Source organism: Schistocerca gregaria, chromosome 1 (assembly GCF_023897955.1).
Source record: "Schistocerca gregaria isolate iqSchGreg1 chromosome 1, iqSchGreg1.2, whole genome shotgun sequence".
In the NCBI taxonomy this organism is placed as follows: Eukaryota; Metazoa; Arthropoda; class Insecta; order Orthoptera; family Acrididae; genus Schistocerca; species Schistocerca gregaria.
Window position 1 is genome coordinate 226,447,725 of NC_064920.1, and position 18,421 is coordinate 226,466,145.

Below are 18,421 nucleotides of genomic sequence, written 5' to 3' on the forward strand. Positions count from 1 at the left end.
GCAGCTCCATCAGTCAAACAAATCAGTAACAGCTTGCACTGTACGTGCTTGAGCATCGTCCTGCAAAATGAAGGTCACGTCCTACAGAAAGTGTCATCACTTCTGTCTCTAAGTTGGTCATAGGTTGTGTTCCCAAAATAAACAGAATAGAGGCATACGTGGTAACACTTTCTGTAGGACCTGACCTTCATTTTGCAGGACAATGCTCAAGCACATTCAGTGTAAGCTGTTACTGATTTGTTTGACTGATGGGACTTCTAAGTGCTATACCACCTACTGCACTCCCCTGACTTAAGCCCTCGTGAGTTCAACTCGCTTTATAAACTGAACTTTATAAACCGAACTGTCAACACAACTGGCACTGCTAAGAGTATCCTACGACTTCCACATCGCTGGCAATGGGTTATACACAATGCTGATGAGTACTTTGAAGGCCAGTAAAACTTTGAAACACGTATTATTCTGTGTTTTTGTTGTTGTGGTCTTTAGTCCTGAGACTGGTTTGATACAGCTCTCCATGCTACTCTATCCTGTGCAAGCCTCTTCAACTCCCAGTACCCACTGCAACCTACATCCTTCTAATCTGCGTAGTGTAGTCATCTCTTGGTCTCCCTCTACGATTTTTACTCTCCACGCTGCCCTCCAATACTAAATTGGAAATCCCTTGATGCCTTAGAACATGTCCTACCAACCGACCCCTTCTTCTGGTTAAGTTGTGCCACAAACTTCTCTTCTCCCCAATCCTATTCAATACATCCTCATTAGTTATGTGATCTACCCATCTAATCTTCAGCATTCTTCTGTAGCAGCACATTTCGAAAGCTTCTATTCTCTTCTTGTCCGAACTATTTATCGTCCATGTTTCACTTCCATACATGGCTACACTCCTTACAAATACTTTCAGAAATGTCTTCCTGACACTTAAATCTATACTCGATGTTAACAAATTTTCCTTCTTCAGAAACGCTTTCCTTGCCATTGCCAGTCTACATTTCAGATCCTCTCTACTTCGACCATCATAAGTTATTTTGCTCCCCAAGTAGCAAAACTCCTTTACTACTTTACGTGCCTCACTTCCTAATATAATACCCTCAACATCACCCGACTTAATTCGACTACATTCCATTATCCTAGTTTTGCTTTTGTTGATGTTCATCTTATATCCTCCTTTCAAGACACTATCCATTCCGTTCAACTGCTCTTCCAAGTCCTTTACTGTCTCTGACAGAATTACGATGTCATCGGCGAACCTCAATATTTTTATTTCTTCTCCATGGATTTTAACACCTACTCCGAAGTTTTCTTTTGTTTCCTTTACTGCTTGCTCAATATACAGATTGAATAACATCGGGGAGATACTACTACCCTGTCTCACTCCCTTCCCAACCACTGCTTCCTTTTCATGTCCCTAGACACTTATAACTGCCATCTGGTTTCTGTACAAATTGTAAATAGCCTTTCGCTCCATGTATTTTACCCCTGCTACCTTCAGAATTTGAAAGAGAGTATTCCAGTCAACATTGTCAAAAGCTTTCTCTAAGTCTACAAATGCTAGAAACGTTGGTTTGCCCTTCCTTAATCTAGCTTCTAAGATAAGTCGTAGGATCACTATTGCCTCACGTGTTCCAACATTTCTACGGAATCCAAACTGACCTTTCCCGAGGTTGGATTCTACTAGTTTTTCCATTCGTCTGTAAAGAATTCACGTTAGTATTTTGCAGCTGTGACTTATTAACCTGATAGTTCGGTAATTTTCACAACACCTGCTTTCTTTGGGATTGGAATTATTATATTCTTCTGGAAGTCTGAGGGTATTTCGCCTGTCTCATACATCTTGCTCACCAGATGGTAGAGTTTTGTCAGGATTGGCTCTCCCAAGGCCGTCAGTAGTTCCAATGGAATGTTGTCTACTCCGGGGCCTTGTTTCGACTCAGGTCTTTCAGTGCTCTGTTAAACTCTTCACGCAGTATCGTATCTTCCATTTCATCTTTATCTACATCCTCTTCCATTTCCATAATATTGTCCTCAAGTACATCGCCCTTCTAATAGACCCTCTATATACTCCTTCCACCTTTCTGCTTTCACTTCTTTGCTTAGAACTGGGATTCCATCTGAGCTCTTGCTTTTCATACAACTGGTTCTCTTATCTCCAAAGGTCTCTTTAATTTTCCTGCAGGCAGTATCTATCTTACCCCTAGTGAGATAAGCCTCTATATCCTTACATTTGTCTCTAGCCATCCCTGCTTAGCCATTTTGCACTTACTGTCGATCTCATTTTTGAGTCGTCTGTATTCCTTTTTGCCTGCTTTATTTATTGCATTTTTATATTTTCTCCTTTCGTCAATTAAATTGAATATTTCTTCTGTTACCCAAGGATTTCTACTAGCCCTCGTCTTTTTACCTACTTGATCCTCTGCTGCCTTCACTACTTCATCCCTCAAAGCTACCCATTCTTCTTCTACTGTATTTCATTCCGCCGTTCCTGTCAATTGCTCCCTTATGCTCTCCCTGAAACTCTGTACAACCTCTGGTTCTTTTAGTTTGTCCATGTTCACATCTTCTTAAATTCCCATCTTTTTGAAGTTTCTTCAGTTTTAATCTACAGGTCATAACCAATAGATTGTGGTCAGAGTCCACATCTGCCCCTGGAAATGTCTTACAATTTATAACCTGGTTCCTAAATCTCTGACCTACCATTACATAATCTATCTGAAACCTGTCAGTATCTCCAGGTTTCGTCCATGTATACAGCCTTCTTTTATGATTCTTGAACCAAGTGTTACCTATGATTAAGTTGTGCTCTGTGCAAAATTCTACCAGGCGGCTTCCTCTTTCATTTCTTTGCCCCAGTCCATATTCACCTAGTATGTTTCCTTCTCTCCCTTTTCCTACTACCGAATTCCAGTCACCCATGACTATTAAATTTTCATCTCCCTTCACTATCTGATTAATTTCTTTTATTTGATCATACATTTCATCAATTTCTTCGTCATCTGCAGAGCTAGTTGGCATATTAACTTGTACTACCGTAGTAGGTGTGGGCTTCGTATCTATCTTGGCCACAATAATGCGTTCACTATGCTGTTTGTAGTAGCTTACCCGCATTCCTATTTTCCTATTCATTATTAAACCCACTCCTGCATTACCCCTATTTGATTTTGTGTTTATAACCCTGTAGTCACCTGACCAGAAGTCTTGTTCCTCCTGCCACCGAACTTCACTAATTCCCACTACATCTAAGTTCAACCTATCCATTTCCCTTTTTAAATTTTCTAACCTACCTGCCCGATTAAGGAATCTGACATTCCACGCTCCGATCCCTAGAACGCCAGTTTTATTTCTCCTGATAACGACATCCTCTTGAGTAGTCCCCGCCCGGAGATCCGAATGGGTGACTATTTTACCTCCGGAATATTTTACCCAAGAGGACGCCACCATCATTTAATCACACAATAAAGCTGCATGCCGTCGGGAAAAATTACGGCCGTAGTTTCCCCTTGCTTTCAGCCGTTCGCAATACGAGCACAGCAAGGCCGTTTTGGTATTATTCTGTACGATCTGTAAATAAATAATTGCCACTGTTAAAGTTCCAACCCTCGTATTTCCGGATCATAGTTGGCGCCATTTTGCAATACGACGGATGTCCGGCGATGACAGCGAGAAGCTGTCGTAAAGACCAGGTGGGGACAAGTACACGTGTACCTTAAGCCACGAAAGAGACATTCTTTTATCAGCAATACTGTACCAATTCTTACGTCATGTGTTCCTTGCTCGATTCTGTCGACATTGTTATTAAAATACGCTGATCGCTTTTCCCATTTTCTAATAACGCAACATTTCGAACCAACTCAAATTTTACGAATAAAAATTACTCCTTCTTTTTTTAAAAAAAAGGTTTATTTAAAAATCAAAAATTTCAGGTCTGTTGCTATGGTTAAACGATATTTCGGTTTTTATACTCGGTAATAAGTAAAAAATTAAAAAAAATTGTTGTAACCGAGAACACAGAAAATGAGAAAATATCGATTATTCAGAATTAAAATACCGGTATCGATTTTAACCGATCGGTTTCTTCCATCCCTATCAACTTGTCCTACATTTATAGTGAGGACGCAGATCCACTTCTTGCACAGCGCGGGATTTTTTTCCTGTTGGGAGGTGTGGAATGGCGTCCAACCGGCCCTGTGAGCCCAACTGGGGAGATATTTGAACGAGGAGTAGAGCTTCTAATACCTGTAAAGTTAGCAACGGCTGGGAGATCCGTGTGCTGGTCTATGCTTGTGCACGCTGCTTTCTAACGACTGCTCTCTGCAGAAGACAGCATGATGGCCAACTAGTTGACATCACGATGTCCTCTCAACCATTTAAATCCACTAGTTCATTTAAAATGTCATCAGGGCTTTGTACTGTGTGTATGTAGATTTCTATCTGCTCAAGTACGTCGGTTATTAAAGCTCTAGCTAACATGCGTAAAATTTCTATTGGTAATTCCATGTGTTCTGCGTTGTATTTATCGTTCTTTAATAGGTTGAAGAACGTAGGCGGATTATTTTCGCTTTTTCTCGTGTGCTCTCGATATCTTATACTCAAGATGCGCCCTGTGTGTCCTATGTAAAATTTATTGGTATCCTGACATTCGGTTTTGTACATATCTAGGTTTGTGAGATTTGGTAATTTTGGTTTTCCTGATGAAGCCTTTGGCGGATAGTGTTGTCCGTTCTATTTTTCGAATTGGATGCTTGTGTTCTTCATTACTGCGTTTAATTTGTTTGATATTGTGCCTATATATGGTACGTATATGTATGTTTGTTCAGTCTTTTTTGGTGTTTGTCTGGATAATTTTATGTCCTTGTGAATATTTGGTTATGTTCGGGTAATTTTTTTTTTTTTTGGTATATCTGCATTCCTATTTCTGGGATTAAACCATTTTGCTGTGTTGTCTATCGTAAAGTGTCGAGTTCTTTTTATAGAGCAACGTGGTTTAGTGGTAGATTTTGTATTCTGTTGATCATCTATTGCAAGTGTGCTAGAGTGTATGATGCTCTCAGCTGCTTTCTGTACATTTCGAAAATGTTTGAATAATTGTTGTTAGTGAAGTTTATGAAGAACACTAGTATCCACTTCTCATGTAGAACGAAAAGCAATATCCGCCCTAGAATTTACTCGGGAAGAACAAAACTACCAATATACACAAATCCAGGGAAGGACAGACAGGGTTGCAATAAAGCTTATGTAGTATAGACGGGGCACAACTTCAGTACAAAATATCGAGAGCATATGAGAACTATCATAAATAAACTGTCTACGTTCTTCACCATTTAAAGAACGATAACCACAACGCAGAACGTTTTGTCTAATATCTTAATCACGAACATATTACAAAACACAAACATCTACATACGTACAATGCAACTCTCTGATGACGTGTTAAATGAACAAACGGGTTTAAAACATATATATGCCATGCAAAATTCTATTGAATTCCTAACCGAAGACAATGGATAGACAAAAACCACTATCCTCTGAACCTAATCGGGGAGGTAAGTTTTTTCACTGTACTGCATAGGAGACGACCAAATTCACCCTTAATAGTTGTTGAACAAATGAAGAAAACATGTTCAGTTGATAATGGGCATTCAGAACTTCAATAACCAACAGAAAACTTACTTCTCTCGGGAAATATGCTGTTACTTACCACGAAGGTCGCCGACACCATCGCCATCAGAATCCTTGAAAGACTTCGGATATATCTGGTATATTATTGCGGTCTTCCACCATTCGAGACACAGAGCTGGGCTGGCGACAGCGAGCACAACTACGATCAACGAGAGATGCGACATCATCATGGTGTGTGCGTGTGTTTGCGCCACGAAGTTAGCACAGGTACGGTTGCTGGCTTTCTCCGTATCTCGCAGCGAGTGACGACTTGTTGACGCGGTCCAGAGGACAGAAATCTTGATTATCTGCGGAGATGGTGTTTATCAGCGATCATTATTTGTTTTATGAGGGAAAACCTATCCACTAATAACAAGTCCCCCACGACCCTTGCGTCGGTATCTACGCTCTGTGTTTGAAACAAAAACTCTTCCGTTTGCTTCCTCTCAAAGAACGAGCGAAATACACTCTTGAGCAACAGCGCCTGAAATCCTGTAGTGTCGTAGAATTGTTGATATTGGCATCCATACTTCCACGACTTCTGCTACCAGAAGTTACGTCAAATGTCATTGTGTTCTGATAATTCGTCCCTCAGAAAACTCGAACAGGACATCGTCAAAAAGCTGAACAGGTAATCTACAGGGGGTAGTAGAAGAAAGAACATATGCACTTGATCAGACGACAGTTTCTGTATCGTTCGTCAATAGTATATCTGCCTGCTGCCAGATCCACTTTGGAATGCAAGGAATGCAGTACCATGACGTCACAAAGTCTACCCTCTTAATAAGTGACGTCAACCCTCTTGTTACTGAGATCATGAACCTCATCGATCAAACTGATGGCTAAACATGCTTTTGAACTCCAAAGTACGTATCTTAATGTTATTTCCATGATTAAATAATTACAAATGACATGGTAAACACACAGTTCACATTCCCAATGTAGTCAAACTAACTTGACCAGGCATATAACTGCAAAATATACGTGTTAGCTAAAATACAATGCTAAGCACTCAAACATACAAACAAATAGGCAGTCTGAATTATTGCCAGCTGGTGGAATAATGTAATTAATTCCAATTTTTTACGCCTGTACTTGATGTAAGGCACAATGGACCTTACATTAAATATTTCCAAATCTAAATGTTTTATAATGCTTGCCAAGTGTTACAACGTTAATTAGTTGCCTGAAAACTTTGTCAGCAACACAAAAAAATACAATGTTTGCACCAAGTGCTACAAAGCTATTTTCCGCACAAACGCTCACATATACACACAAACTAGAATGTGTAATGTATTCATACATGAAAAGTATTTAATATTACTTTGTGCACTCTGACGACTGGCAAGAATGCGCCGTGTCAGTTTAGTTATAAACCATGAATAAACTAAATCTTTGGAAAAGTTATGCAAAGATGTAGGTTCAAATAATGCCAAACAAAATCTCAGTTATTTGCAGCACCAAATCAACACACAAGTACATTACACACTATAATACGTTCTACTACTCCTTAAATATTTAAGATATGAAATACTTAATTGTCATGCAATTAATTCAGGCCAGTTAAATATTTGAATGATTCAATATATCTTGCATTTTTTAAAAAGATAACACAGTATTTAGCTTCGATTAAGATCACAATCATTCATGTTTTTTTTATCGTAAATATTATACAAGTGCCTCAACCATTTCTTTTTCTTTTTTTTTACAGGCGAAAATAATACACTCCTGGAAATTGAAATAAGAACACCGTGAATTCATTGTCCCAGGAAGGGGAAACTTTATTGACACATTCCTGGGGTCAGATACATCACATGATCACACTGACAGAACCACAGGCACATAGACACAGCAACAGAGCATGCACAATGTCGGCACTAGTACAGTGTATATCCACCTTTCGCAGCAATGCAGGCTGCTGTTCTCCCATGGAGACGATCGTAGAGATGCTGGATGTAGTCCTGTGGAACGGCTTGCCATGCCATTTCCACCTGGCGCCTCAGTTGGACCAGCGTTAGTGCTGGACGTGCAGACCACGTGAAACGACGCTTCATCCAGTCCCAAACATGTTCAATGGGGGACAGATCCGGAGATCTTGGTGGCCAGGGTAGTTGACTTACACCTTCTAGAGCACGTTGAGTGGCACGAGATACATGCGGACGTGCATTGTCCTGTTGGAACAGCAAGTTCCCTTGCCGGTCTAGGAATGGTAGAACGATGGGTTCGATGACGGTTTGGATGTACCGTGCACTATTCAGTGTCCCCTCGACGATCACCAGAAGTGTACGGCCAGTGTAGGAGATCGCTCCCCACACCATGATGCCGGGTGTTGGCCCTGTGTTCCTCGGTCGTATGCAGTCCTGATTGTGGCGCTCACCTGCACGGCGCCAAACGCGCATACGACCATCATTGGCACCAAGGCAAAAGCGACTCTCATCGCTGAAGACGACACGTCTCCATTCGTCCCTCCAGTCACGCCTGTCGCGACACCACTGGAGGCGGGCTGCACGATGTTGGGGCGTGAGCGGAAGACGGCCTAACGGTGTGTGGGACCGTATCCCAGCTTCATGGAGACGGTTGCGAATGGTCCTCGCCGATACCCCAGGAGCAACAGTGTCCTTAATTTGTTGGGAAGTGGCGGTGCGGTCCCCTACGGCATTGCGTAGGATCTTACGGTCTTGGCGTGCATCCGTGCGTCGCTGCGGTCCGGTCCCAGGTCGACGGGCACGTGCACCTTCCGCCGACCACTGGCGACAACATCGATGTACTGTGGAGACGTCATGCCCCACGTGTTGAGCACTTCGGCGGTACGTCCACCCGGCCTCCCGCATGCCCACTATACGCCCTCGCTCAAAGTCCGTCAATTGCACATACAGTTCACGTCCACGCTGTCGCGGCATGCTACCAGTGTTAAAGACTGCGATGGAGCTCCGTATGCCACGGCAAACTGGCTGACACTGATGGCAGCGGTGCACAAATGGTGCGCAGCTAGCGCCATTCGACGGCCAACACCGCGGTTCCTGGTGTGTCCGCTGTGCCGTGCGTGTGATCATTGCTTGTACAGCCCTCTCGCAGTGTCCGGAGCAAGTATGGTGGGTCTGACACACTGGTGTCAATGTGTTCTTTTTTCCATTTCCAGGAGTGTATTTTGCTTGGCTCCCACCTACTACTTGAAAAACTGCTGTCTTTTTCCTTATAGCATGAGAATTTGTGTGTTTGACTCTGGGCTCATCAACTAGCTCATAATCAAACTTATTTAATTTTAATGCCCATCTTAATAATCAGCTTGATGGATCTCTTAAACCTAATAACCATTTTGAAGATGTGTGTGTTGTAACTACCTTGAAATTATGACTTACAAGTAGCAACGAAAATAATAGATTCCATATATAACTGCTAAGAGCTCTTTTTCAGTTGTTGAATAATTAATTTTAGCCTTATTCAGTTGTTTGGATGCATATTCCACTGGATGTTCTTTTTCATCAACATTCGTAGGACACATTCCAAAGCATTGTTGTATGTATCAGATGCAAATATGTACTCAGGGAATATTAACATAGGATCTGATACTAATATCGCCTTGAGTTTCTCAAACGCCTCTTGGCATTGTGATGTCCACTGAAAACGAACCCCTTCATGAACTTGTAATAATAATTGCCTAACCCAATGAATGACTGTGATTGTTTAGTAGTTTGTGGTGTCGGAAAATAACGTATGGTGGAAGTAATTCGAGGATCTGTCCTCACTCCATCTTGAGTGATAATACGCCCAAGATAAGTTACTTGTGCTTGAGCCAAATGGCATTTCCCCACATTTAGTGTAAGGAGTGCAGCCCTCTAATACACGAAATACTTCAACCAGAAGTTTAACACGATCTTCTACAGTTTTTGAATAGACGGCTACATCTTCAATATACACCACAAAGATTTTCGCTTTTAATCCTGAAAGTATAACATGTAATAGTCGTTGGAAGGTAGCTGGAGCATTTTACAATCCAAACGGCATTCTTGGCTGTTGGTAAGCAAGTGAATTTGCTGTGAAAGCAGTTTTGGGTCTGTCTTCAGAAAATACTTCTACTTGGTGATAACCACTTCTAAGATCAACCGTTGACAAATGTTTACATTTTTCTAGGTTATTTAATGTATCCGTTACGTTCGGTATTGTGTATGCATCCGTTATGGTTCGTCCATTCAAGTAACGACAGTCACAGCAAAACAGAAGTTTTCTAGTAATGTCAACAGAGTTTTTAGGTTCAAAGACAATATTTGTCGACCAAAGGCTATCGCTGTGCTCGATAATACCCTGACACAATTGCTGATCAGTAAATTCGTCTACTACCGCCTGACTGTCTGTATGTGTTTCGCTATACGAGTACGGAATGCTTTGCTGTAAACAGGTGGATTATCGCCTGTTGGTATGCGGTGTTCTGCGATAGGTGTTGCTGAGCGTGAACCATCTAAATTGAATGTCTGAACATTCTAACAACAAAGCTTCCACGGCTTCTCGTTCACTATCTTTCAAGTGACGAACTTTGTCACGTAGCACAGACGCATTGATGGTTTGGTTCATGCTCTGAGCACAACATGGCCCTTCGATATCCTCATCTTCAGTTACCTCTAAACTTACTGTACGTAATCCTTTCGAGAGATTCATTTCATCTGCCAAAAGTTACACAAGCTTACCGAAATCATCAGTTCTCCATTAACGTTGGTTAGGCGCGCAACGCTTCCTTGTGTAAAACAATGCATTTCATCCTAATGCTTCATTGTCCTGCAGTGGCTCAACTACACATAATCTCTGCTGTGCTAGCAGATACTTTGTCATGCCCAATCATCTTTAATTCATATGTACGCAGTTCAGATGGTGACACCTCAGCAATCGGTGTACCTTGCGACATTGAAAGATTTACGGTTGTTCGACCCATTGGAAACAAGTTGCCGCGAAGTTCAGCTGTGCACGGTGATAGATTAATTTTTGCGTGACGCCTATCCAGGAAATTAAATCCAAGATTAGCAGAATACCGTTATCCCACAGTTAGCAACACTTCCATACGCTCAAGGAACTCTATTGTTTCAAACCTAAAAACGACCCGTGTTGTCCCCAGTGGTACCGAGTTATTTTTTACCACTCCATATAATTTATACCTTTGCGTCCCCGTTTTCTCTTACCCACGAAATCTAGAATTGTACTAGATACGACTAGAAATTTACGTTCGTTAACACTTACAAAGCCCATCAAACAACAACCCGTCCCTGCCTTAATCTCTGCCGTACTCTGACTAACCGAGAATGTTTTCAGACGGACGAAACAACACCTTTTATGTTTACCGTTTTCCGTTGATTATTTCCTTTACTTTACTTCTTACTCCCACACACGTCTGCCTCGTGACCAAAACACCCACATCTGAAACATTGTGGTTGACTACACTGCGCTATCAAATGCTCTTTCTTCGCACAACGATAACAATGCTTTTCAGATGCAATGAGTCACGTATCAGCGCTTACCCGTGTACAAGAAGTATCTCGTGAATACTCCCCGGGAATTCCTCGTAAAACCACATCGAGTGACCTGTTTTCTAACTCCCTGACCGTGACACGATCCGCATCAAGATTTCCTGTCCACCCATATGTTTGCGCATTTTTTTATGGCTTCGGTCTGAAAAAGTCTCTACAGAATCGTTTGCCTTCTGTGTCAACCCACTCAAATTTTCCCTGAAAATTCTGGCACTATTTTGCTTACGGTATCTCTGACGCAAATCTTCCTTTAACTGCTCAAATGTACTTGCCTTTCTCAGTGTCTCATGAAACATCTTGGTTTCAACCGTAAGGCGTAAACTGGACATCCGCAGAGTAACTTCCTCTGATCAATTACACATTCTGGGAGTAGCCAATACATCATTAATGAGTACCGTATCATCTCAGTTGTTTTGCCTGTGACGTGTGTGATAGGTTAGTTTCTAAACAATGTACGGAGAAGTGGAGCGTTGCTCCTGACGACTTACATTCACTCGAACCCGGCTGTGAATTTCGGGCGGTCCGCAACGTATCTAAATATGCCACCAATCCCCCATGGCGTAAATTCTGTTGAGCATTTTGCTCTGAGCTTGTGACGCTTGATCCGTTAAAGTGGCTATACCATCACTAATAGTACCTGACTTTGTGCCTAGCATGTCTGTGCAATCTACCACTATTTATATGTATACCAAAAATATCTGCGCCAACATATACCGGACACGAAAAATACGAATTACACTGTCCCAAACGAGACTCATTTACTTCTTTTACCTGATCATCGTCCAGCGACACTTACTACACTCGTGTGCTGCATGACCATACCGTCTAAAAGTAGAACAAGTTACCGATACAAATTTAGTGCATCGTTCACTATCACTTTTAATTACAAACAGCACATCTCACTGGTTCCAAATACGTTTCTTTGCAATTGCGTCTGAAGTGTGATAAATCAACAAGCTCCTTTGGTTTTACAAAATAAGCTTTGGCATAGAACTTCCATCAATACACTTACATTCTGCAATATAATAAAGATTTTTTTTTTTTTTTTTTTTTTTTTTTTTGCGCTCACTACGTTGTGGTTACTGCTGCGAAGTATTGACGCTGCACACGCAGACCACTGCATCTGAGTTCCAGGCGCTGCAGTCAAACATGTTGTTGTGGTCTTCAGTCCAGAGACTGGTTTGATGCAGCTCTCCATGCTACTCTATCCTCTGCAAGCCTCTTCATCTCCCAGTACCTACTGCAACCTACATCCTTCCGAATCTGCTTAGTGTATTCATCTCTTGGTCTCCCTCTACGATTTTTACCCTCCACGCTGCCCTCCAATACTAAATTGGTGATCCCTTGATGCCTCAGAACATGTCCTACCAACTGATCCCTGCTTCTCGTCAAGTTGTGCCACAAACTTCTGTTCCCCCCAATCCTATTCAATACCTCCTCGTTAGTTATGTGATCTACCCATCTAATCTTCAGCATTCTTCTGTAGCACCACATTTTGAGAGCTTCTATTCTCTTCTTGTCCAAACTATTTATTGTCCATGTTTCACTTCCATACATGGCTACACTCCACACAAATACTTTCAGAAATGACTTCCTGACACTTAAATCTATACTCGACGTTAACAAATTTCTCTTCTTCAGAAATGCTTTCCTTGCCATTGCCAGTCTACATTTTATATCCTCTCTACTTCGACCATCATCAGTTATTTTGCTCCCCAAATAGCAAAACTCCTTTACTACTTTAAGTGTCTCATTTCCTAATCTAATTCCCTCAGCACCACCCGACTTAATTCGAATACATTCCATTATCCCCGTTTTGCTTTTGTTGATTTTCATCTAATATCCTCCTTTCAAGACACTGTCCATTCCATTTAGCTGCTCTTCCAAGTCTTTTGCTGTCTCTGAAAGAATTACAATGTCATCGGCGAACCTCAAATTTTTTATTTCTTCTCCCTGGATTTTAATACCTACTGCGAATTTTTCTTTTGTTTCCTTTTCTGCTTGCTCAATATACAGATTAATAACATCGGGGACAGGCTACAACCGTGTCTCACTCCCTTCCCAACCACTGCTTCCCTTTCATGTCCCTCGACTCTTATAACTGCCATCTGGTTTCTGTACAAATTGTAAATAGCCTTTCGCTCCCTGTATTTTACCCCTGCCAAACATATCAGATGCCAAATCCTCTGATGACGGTGTCGGAGTACGCACTTCAGAGAACAGCTTACAGAGGGGCCGAGCGGAGACACCCTGCATGCAGTCAGGATAGCAGTTGAGGTATATGTGAAGGGTCTCTGACGCTAGTACAACATTGTCAAAGTTCATTAGTTATAAACCACGTCCGCTCCTAGTAGCTGAGTGGTTAGCGCCACGGGATGTCATACCTAACGACGCGGGTTCGATCCCTGGGTGTGTCGGAGATTTCCTCCGTTCAGAGACTGGGTGTTGTGTTGTCCTTATTATCATCATTTCATCCCCATCGACGCGCAAGTCGCCAAAGTGGCGTCAAGTCAAATGACTTGCACCAGGCGAACGGTCTACCCGACGGGAGACCCTAGCCACACGGCATTTCCATTCACTTATTAACCATGTTTACAGTCGTCTTATTCGACACCGGTCTTGTAGCCGATGCCTCATTCAGCTGCGTGCTGGATTCGCGCTGAAGGCTGCCAAGTCAGCTCCTCGTCTGCAGGCCCAGGCGAAGGGTGAGTGACCTCGCACCGCTACGCGCTGCCGGCGCGGCTACAGTCCAGCAAGAATATGCTCGTGCTAGCGGCTGTAGTGTGCCTCATCTCACTCCGAATACTGTGTAGACCATTGATGACCCACCTGCGATGTGATGCTGTCAGAAGTCGTGTGGTCAGTCGACCTTCACCCTACTGCCCAGGTAGGTTTCAGCACCTAAGTGAACTTGAACCGCACAAGGCCGTTCTGCCGGTTTCGGCGCTGAAGCTCGGTGCTGTCAGCACTCCACGATGTAATTTTGTCGAAAGACAGTCAGCTTCTCCGGCAGAAGTGGTAGATGGGAACAGTATGAAGTTCATCAGGCGAAGACCGTCATCTCATTTGACTGGTTCGTAGATTGTTTTGGAGTACCTGTAAATTCGCTACAGTATCGTAATCCTGGAATCGACTGCTGTCACTGTGAACGCCATCGGTCAACTCATTGAGAGATGGAGTGCTCGAGTATTTAAAGGGAGCTAACGTGAGGCTTTGACTCGATGCTTGGTTGCTAATGACCTCATGTGTCCTTACTCTGTTGTATTCGCGTAACAGGCTCTTAACTGCTGTGTATTTTCTGTGACACTGGTTCCTATGAAATAGGTAAAGTTGCAGGTTTTTTTCTGTCCTGTGTTGCTTTATACTGATCTCACCCTCTCTCTCTCTCTCTCTCGGCCCGGTGTTGTAACGCGTTGAGGCCTGGCCCTGTTGCGACATACCGGTTATTTCCCATTTCTCTCTCTCTCTCTCTCTCTCTCTCTCTCTCTGCCTGTGACGTTACTATACTTTGCTTGTGTCAAGGTGAATGGGTTTTAACAAAAACAACATCGATGTTGTCGACAGTGGTCGGCGGAAGGTGCACGTGCCCGTCGACCTGGGACCGGACCGCAGCGACGCACGGATGCACGCCAAGACCGTAGGATCCTACGCAGTGCCGTAGGGAACCGCACCGCCACTTCCCAGCAAATTAGGGACACTGTTGCTCCCGGGGTATCGGCGAGGACCATTCGCAACCGTCTCCATGAAGCTGGGCTACGGTCCCGCACACCGTTAGGCCGTCTTCCGCTCACGCCCCAACATCGTGCAGCCCGCCTCCAGTGTTGTCGCGACAGGCGTGAATGGAGGGACGAATGGAGACGTGTCGTCTTCAGCGATGAGAGTCGCTTCTGCCTTGGTGCCAATGATGGTCGTATGCGTGTTTGGCGCCGTGCAGGTGAGCGCCACAATCAGGACTGCATACGACCGAGGCACCCAGGGCCAACACCCGGCATCATGGTGTGGGGAGCGATCTCCTACACTGGCCGTACACCTCTGGTGATCGTCGAGGGGACACTGAATAGTGCACGGTACATCCAAACCGTCATCGAACCCATCATTCTACCATTCCTAGACCGGCAAGGGTACTTGCTGTTCCAACAGGACAATGCACGTCCGCATGTATCCCATGCCACCCAACGTGCTATAGAAGGTGTAAATTAACTACCCTGTCCCCCATTGAGCATGTTTGGGACTGGATGAAGCGTCGTCTCACGCGGTCTGCACGTCCAGCACGAACGCTGGTCCAACTGAGGCGCCAGGTGGAAATGGCATGGCAAGCCGTTCCACAGGACTACATCCAGCATCTCTACGATCGTCTCCATGGGAGATTAGCAGCCTGCATTGCTGCGAAAGGTGGATATACACTGTACTAGTGCCGACATTGTGCATGCTCTGTTGTCTGTGTCTATGTGCCTGTGGATCTGTCAGTGTAATCATGTGATGTATCTGACCCCAGGAATGTGTCAATAAAGTTTCCCCTTCCTGGGACAATGAATTCACCGTGTTCTTATTTCAATTTCCAGGAGTGTATTCTGTGCCTTGACAAATAGCCCGATGAAACTTGGACCATACCTAGAAAGAACAACTACTATAGTGTAGTACAGAATGTTACAGAAAGACAGCGCGATTTAAGATGGTACCCCGGACTTATAAATTGTTCCCAGTAGGGTGTATGATCATCAAGGATGGCACTGTATGATCTAAAACCTGCTCCCTACTGGCCACTAGGTTGGCAAGGACTTCTTCTTGGAGAGCGTTCCAGTCTTCCACAACCGCGGTTGAGAACAGCTGGATAACGGTGGCTGCATTGGGACGTGCTGCATTAGGTCTGCCCACTGCATCGCACATGTGCTCGATGGCATTTAAGTGAGGGAACGGGCAGCCAGTTCATCAGCCGAGTACTCTCTCGTTCCAGTGATGTTAACCGGTGATTCTATTGTATCGAAAGGTTCGGAACATTACGCCACTAACGACTAACACCTGAGCCACAGAAACGATCATGTGTGCTCTTGTTCCGCGTGCATGACGTTTTCCCACCTCTCGCCATGTAAGGTTACTCCAGCGTTGTCGACCATTGTCCTTTTGGTGGTCCGCGTGTTAAGCTGTGGGGAGGCATAATACTGCATCGGCGTACTGACTGCAGATCTCTGAACACGGTACACTCACCAGTCAGCGAAATTGTGACATTGCATTACTTCCTAACGTGTGTTTTTTCAGGAGCGCATTCGGTCATAACCTCATTTTTTTGGATGACAAGGGGCGACTGCATTTAACCCCTCAAGTGGAGGAGCTCATGGAACGAGAGGGTATTGAGCGAATGGGTTCGTCTACCCGTTCACCCGGTTTAAATCCCATCGAACATGCGTGGAATGCGTGGGGAAAAAATACCGCAGCACATTCACATGCACCAACGACCACGCCAGCACTTAATAACTGCGCTGGTAGAGGAATGGGTTTCTCTGCCCCAAGAACTGGTTACCAATCTCGTGGCCAGTGAAGGAGAGTATAGACGTTTGTGGTAATCGTGCACCCTATTAAGAGCCACGTTCCACATCTCCTTATGTACAGAGAAGCGTAATGAACGGCGGTTAATTCTGTTTAATTATTGTCTTTGAATAAAATGTCAGTTATGTTCGTTTCATTGCTTTTTTCAGTTTCCTTCTGCACGATTCAGTAGCAGTTTTATCTACGAGGGATATTCGGAGGGTAAGTTCCGATCGGTCAAGAAATGGAAACCACTGTGAAAATCCAATAAAGCTTTGCATATATGTGTTCGACAGTGTCTCTAGTACGTCTGTCGGTTGCATCACTTCGCTATTTTCGGTTCTGAGCACATAAAGATACGTAGAAAATAGACTCTCGCCAAGTACGACGCCCTGGTGTGAGATTTAGCCTGATTTTATGCAGCCCATATTACGGAACAGTCATACGGTTCAACCTTCGTGACAATTCTCGGTCGCAATCTGCAGGGGCAATCAAAATGCTCCTGCAGCGTTTTCGATGGGAAGAGTTTGATCACCCAGACTACAGCCCGCAATTGGCTGCCTCTGTGTTTCATCTCTGCTCACATTTACTACTGGCTATGATGGTAACATTGTCGCACAGACAACGAGCGATAGAGGAGCGCAGAGAATTGGCGGGAAGCACAGGCGGCTGCCTTCTATGACGAGGGTAGTGGACAGTTGGTACAACGCTACCACAAATGACTAAGTCGGAGTGGTGACTATGTAGAGCTGTGGTTGGAAGCCGTAGCTAACTGTTTGCAGATAAAATATTTCTCATTTTCAAAGTGGTTTCCATTCCGCGACCAATCGAAACTTACTTTCCCAATAGAGCTGGTGCCTAAGGTCCAAGCGATATTACTTGGCAGTGACACGTGGTGCAACAGTTACTTTCGTCGTGAGTTTAGCGCACCACTGCAGGTAGGATCAGTTGTGTAAGTAATCGGTGAAGTGTCGTCTCGAAGCTTCAGCCAAGGGCGTGATGTGTTTGGTTCAGCTAGGAAGTGAGGATGGTAGCAAGTTAAGCTCACGCAATCACCAATTAATATCAGATGGTAGGAGCACATGAAACAACCGTACAGCCAGTATCACCAAAATGCAACAGCAATGTTCTATTTAAAGGGAAACAGTGTTATATTAAAAAAATTCTTTTAACTCGTGTCATAGTTGTTTATCCTTCTGAAAATCATCTTAACCTAATATACACTGGGCTTGGGAGGATTCGAGAAAAGCAGACAGCAGTCCAGATTGTTTGCCAATGACAAGATGATTTCGACTGCTGTCTGAAGAAGTTCACTCTCACTCGCAGCACATATTACAGCTATTATCAGTTCAGTGCCCACAAGCACATTTACATTGCACCTTTGCAATTAGTTAATCGCAATTCTGACTAGTTATACATTATGAAGGTCCTGAGTGCACAGAGTCCATTATCAACAAAACTAAATGGCAAGTTTGATTTTCGCCAGAGCGACGAGTGTCTAGTAGCAATTCTTATTTTATAGTGCTCGCATCTGCTGTCCCGAAGCGGCTTCGTCACGACACATCGCAATTGGGGTTAATGAAACGCTGTCATCCTCATCATAGCAGCCGTTGCTTGAAGGTAAGAGATGTTGTGCAGTAGAACAGTATTTAACTGCAAGAATAAACTTTTGTTCAGATCGACTTGGACGGTCAAGTGCGCACCGATGGTGCAATCATTATCAACACTCA

At 43.6% G+C, this 18,421-nt stretch overlaps 1 protein-coding gene across 1 annotated transcript in view; it reads right to left on the bottom strand.

Moving 5' to 3' along the window:
• The window catches only part of LOC126340110 (uncharacterized), a 353,496-nt gene that overhangs the window by 79,264 nt on the left and 255,811 nt on the right, over positions 1-18,421 (bottom strand). Inside the window, exon 21 of the mRNA XM_050001681.1 lies at positions 5,696-5,963. Coding sequence (XP_049857638.1) covers positions 5,696-5,963 — 268 coding nt within the window. The remainder of the gene's footprint in view (positions 1-5,695; positions 5,964-18,421) is intronic.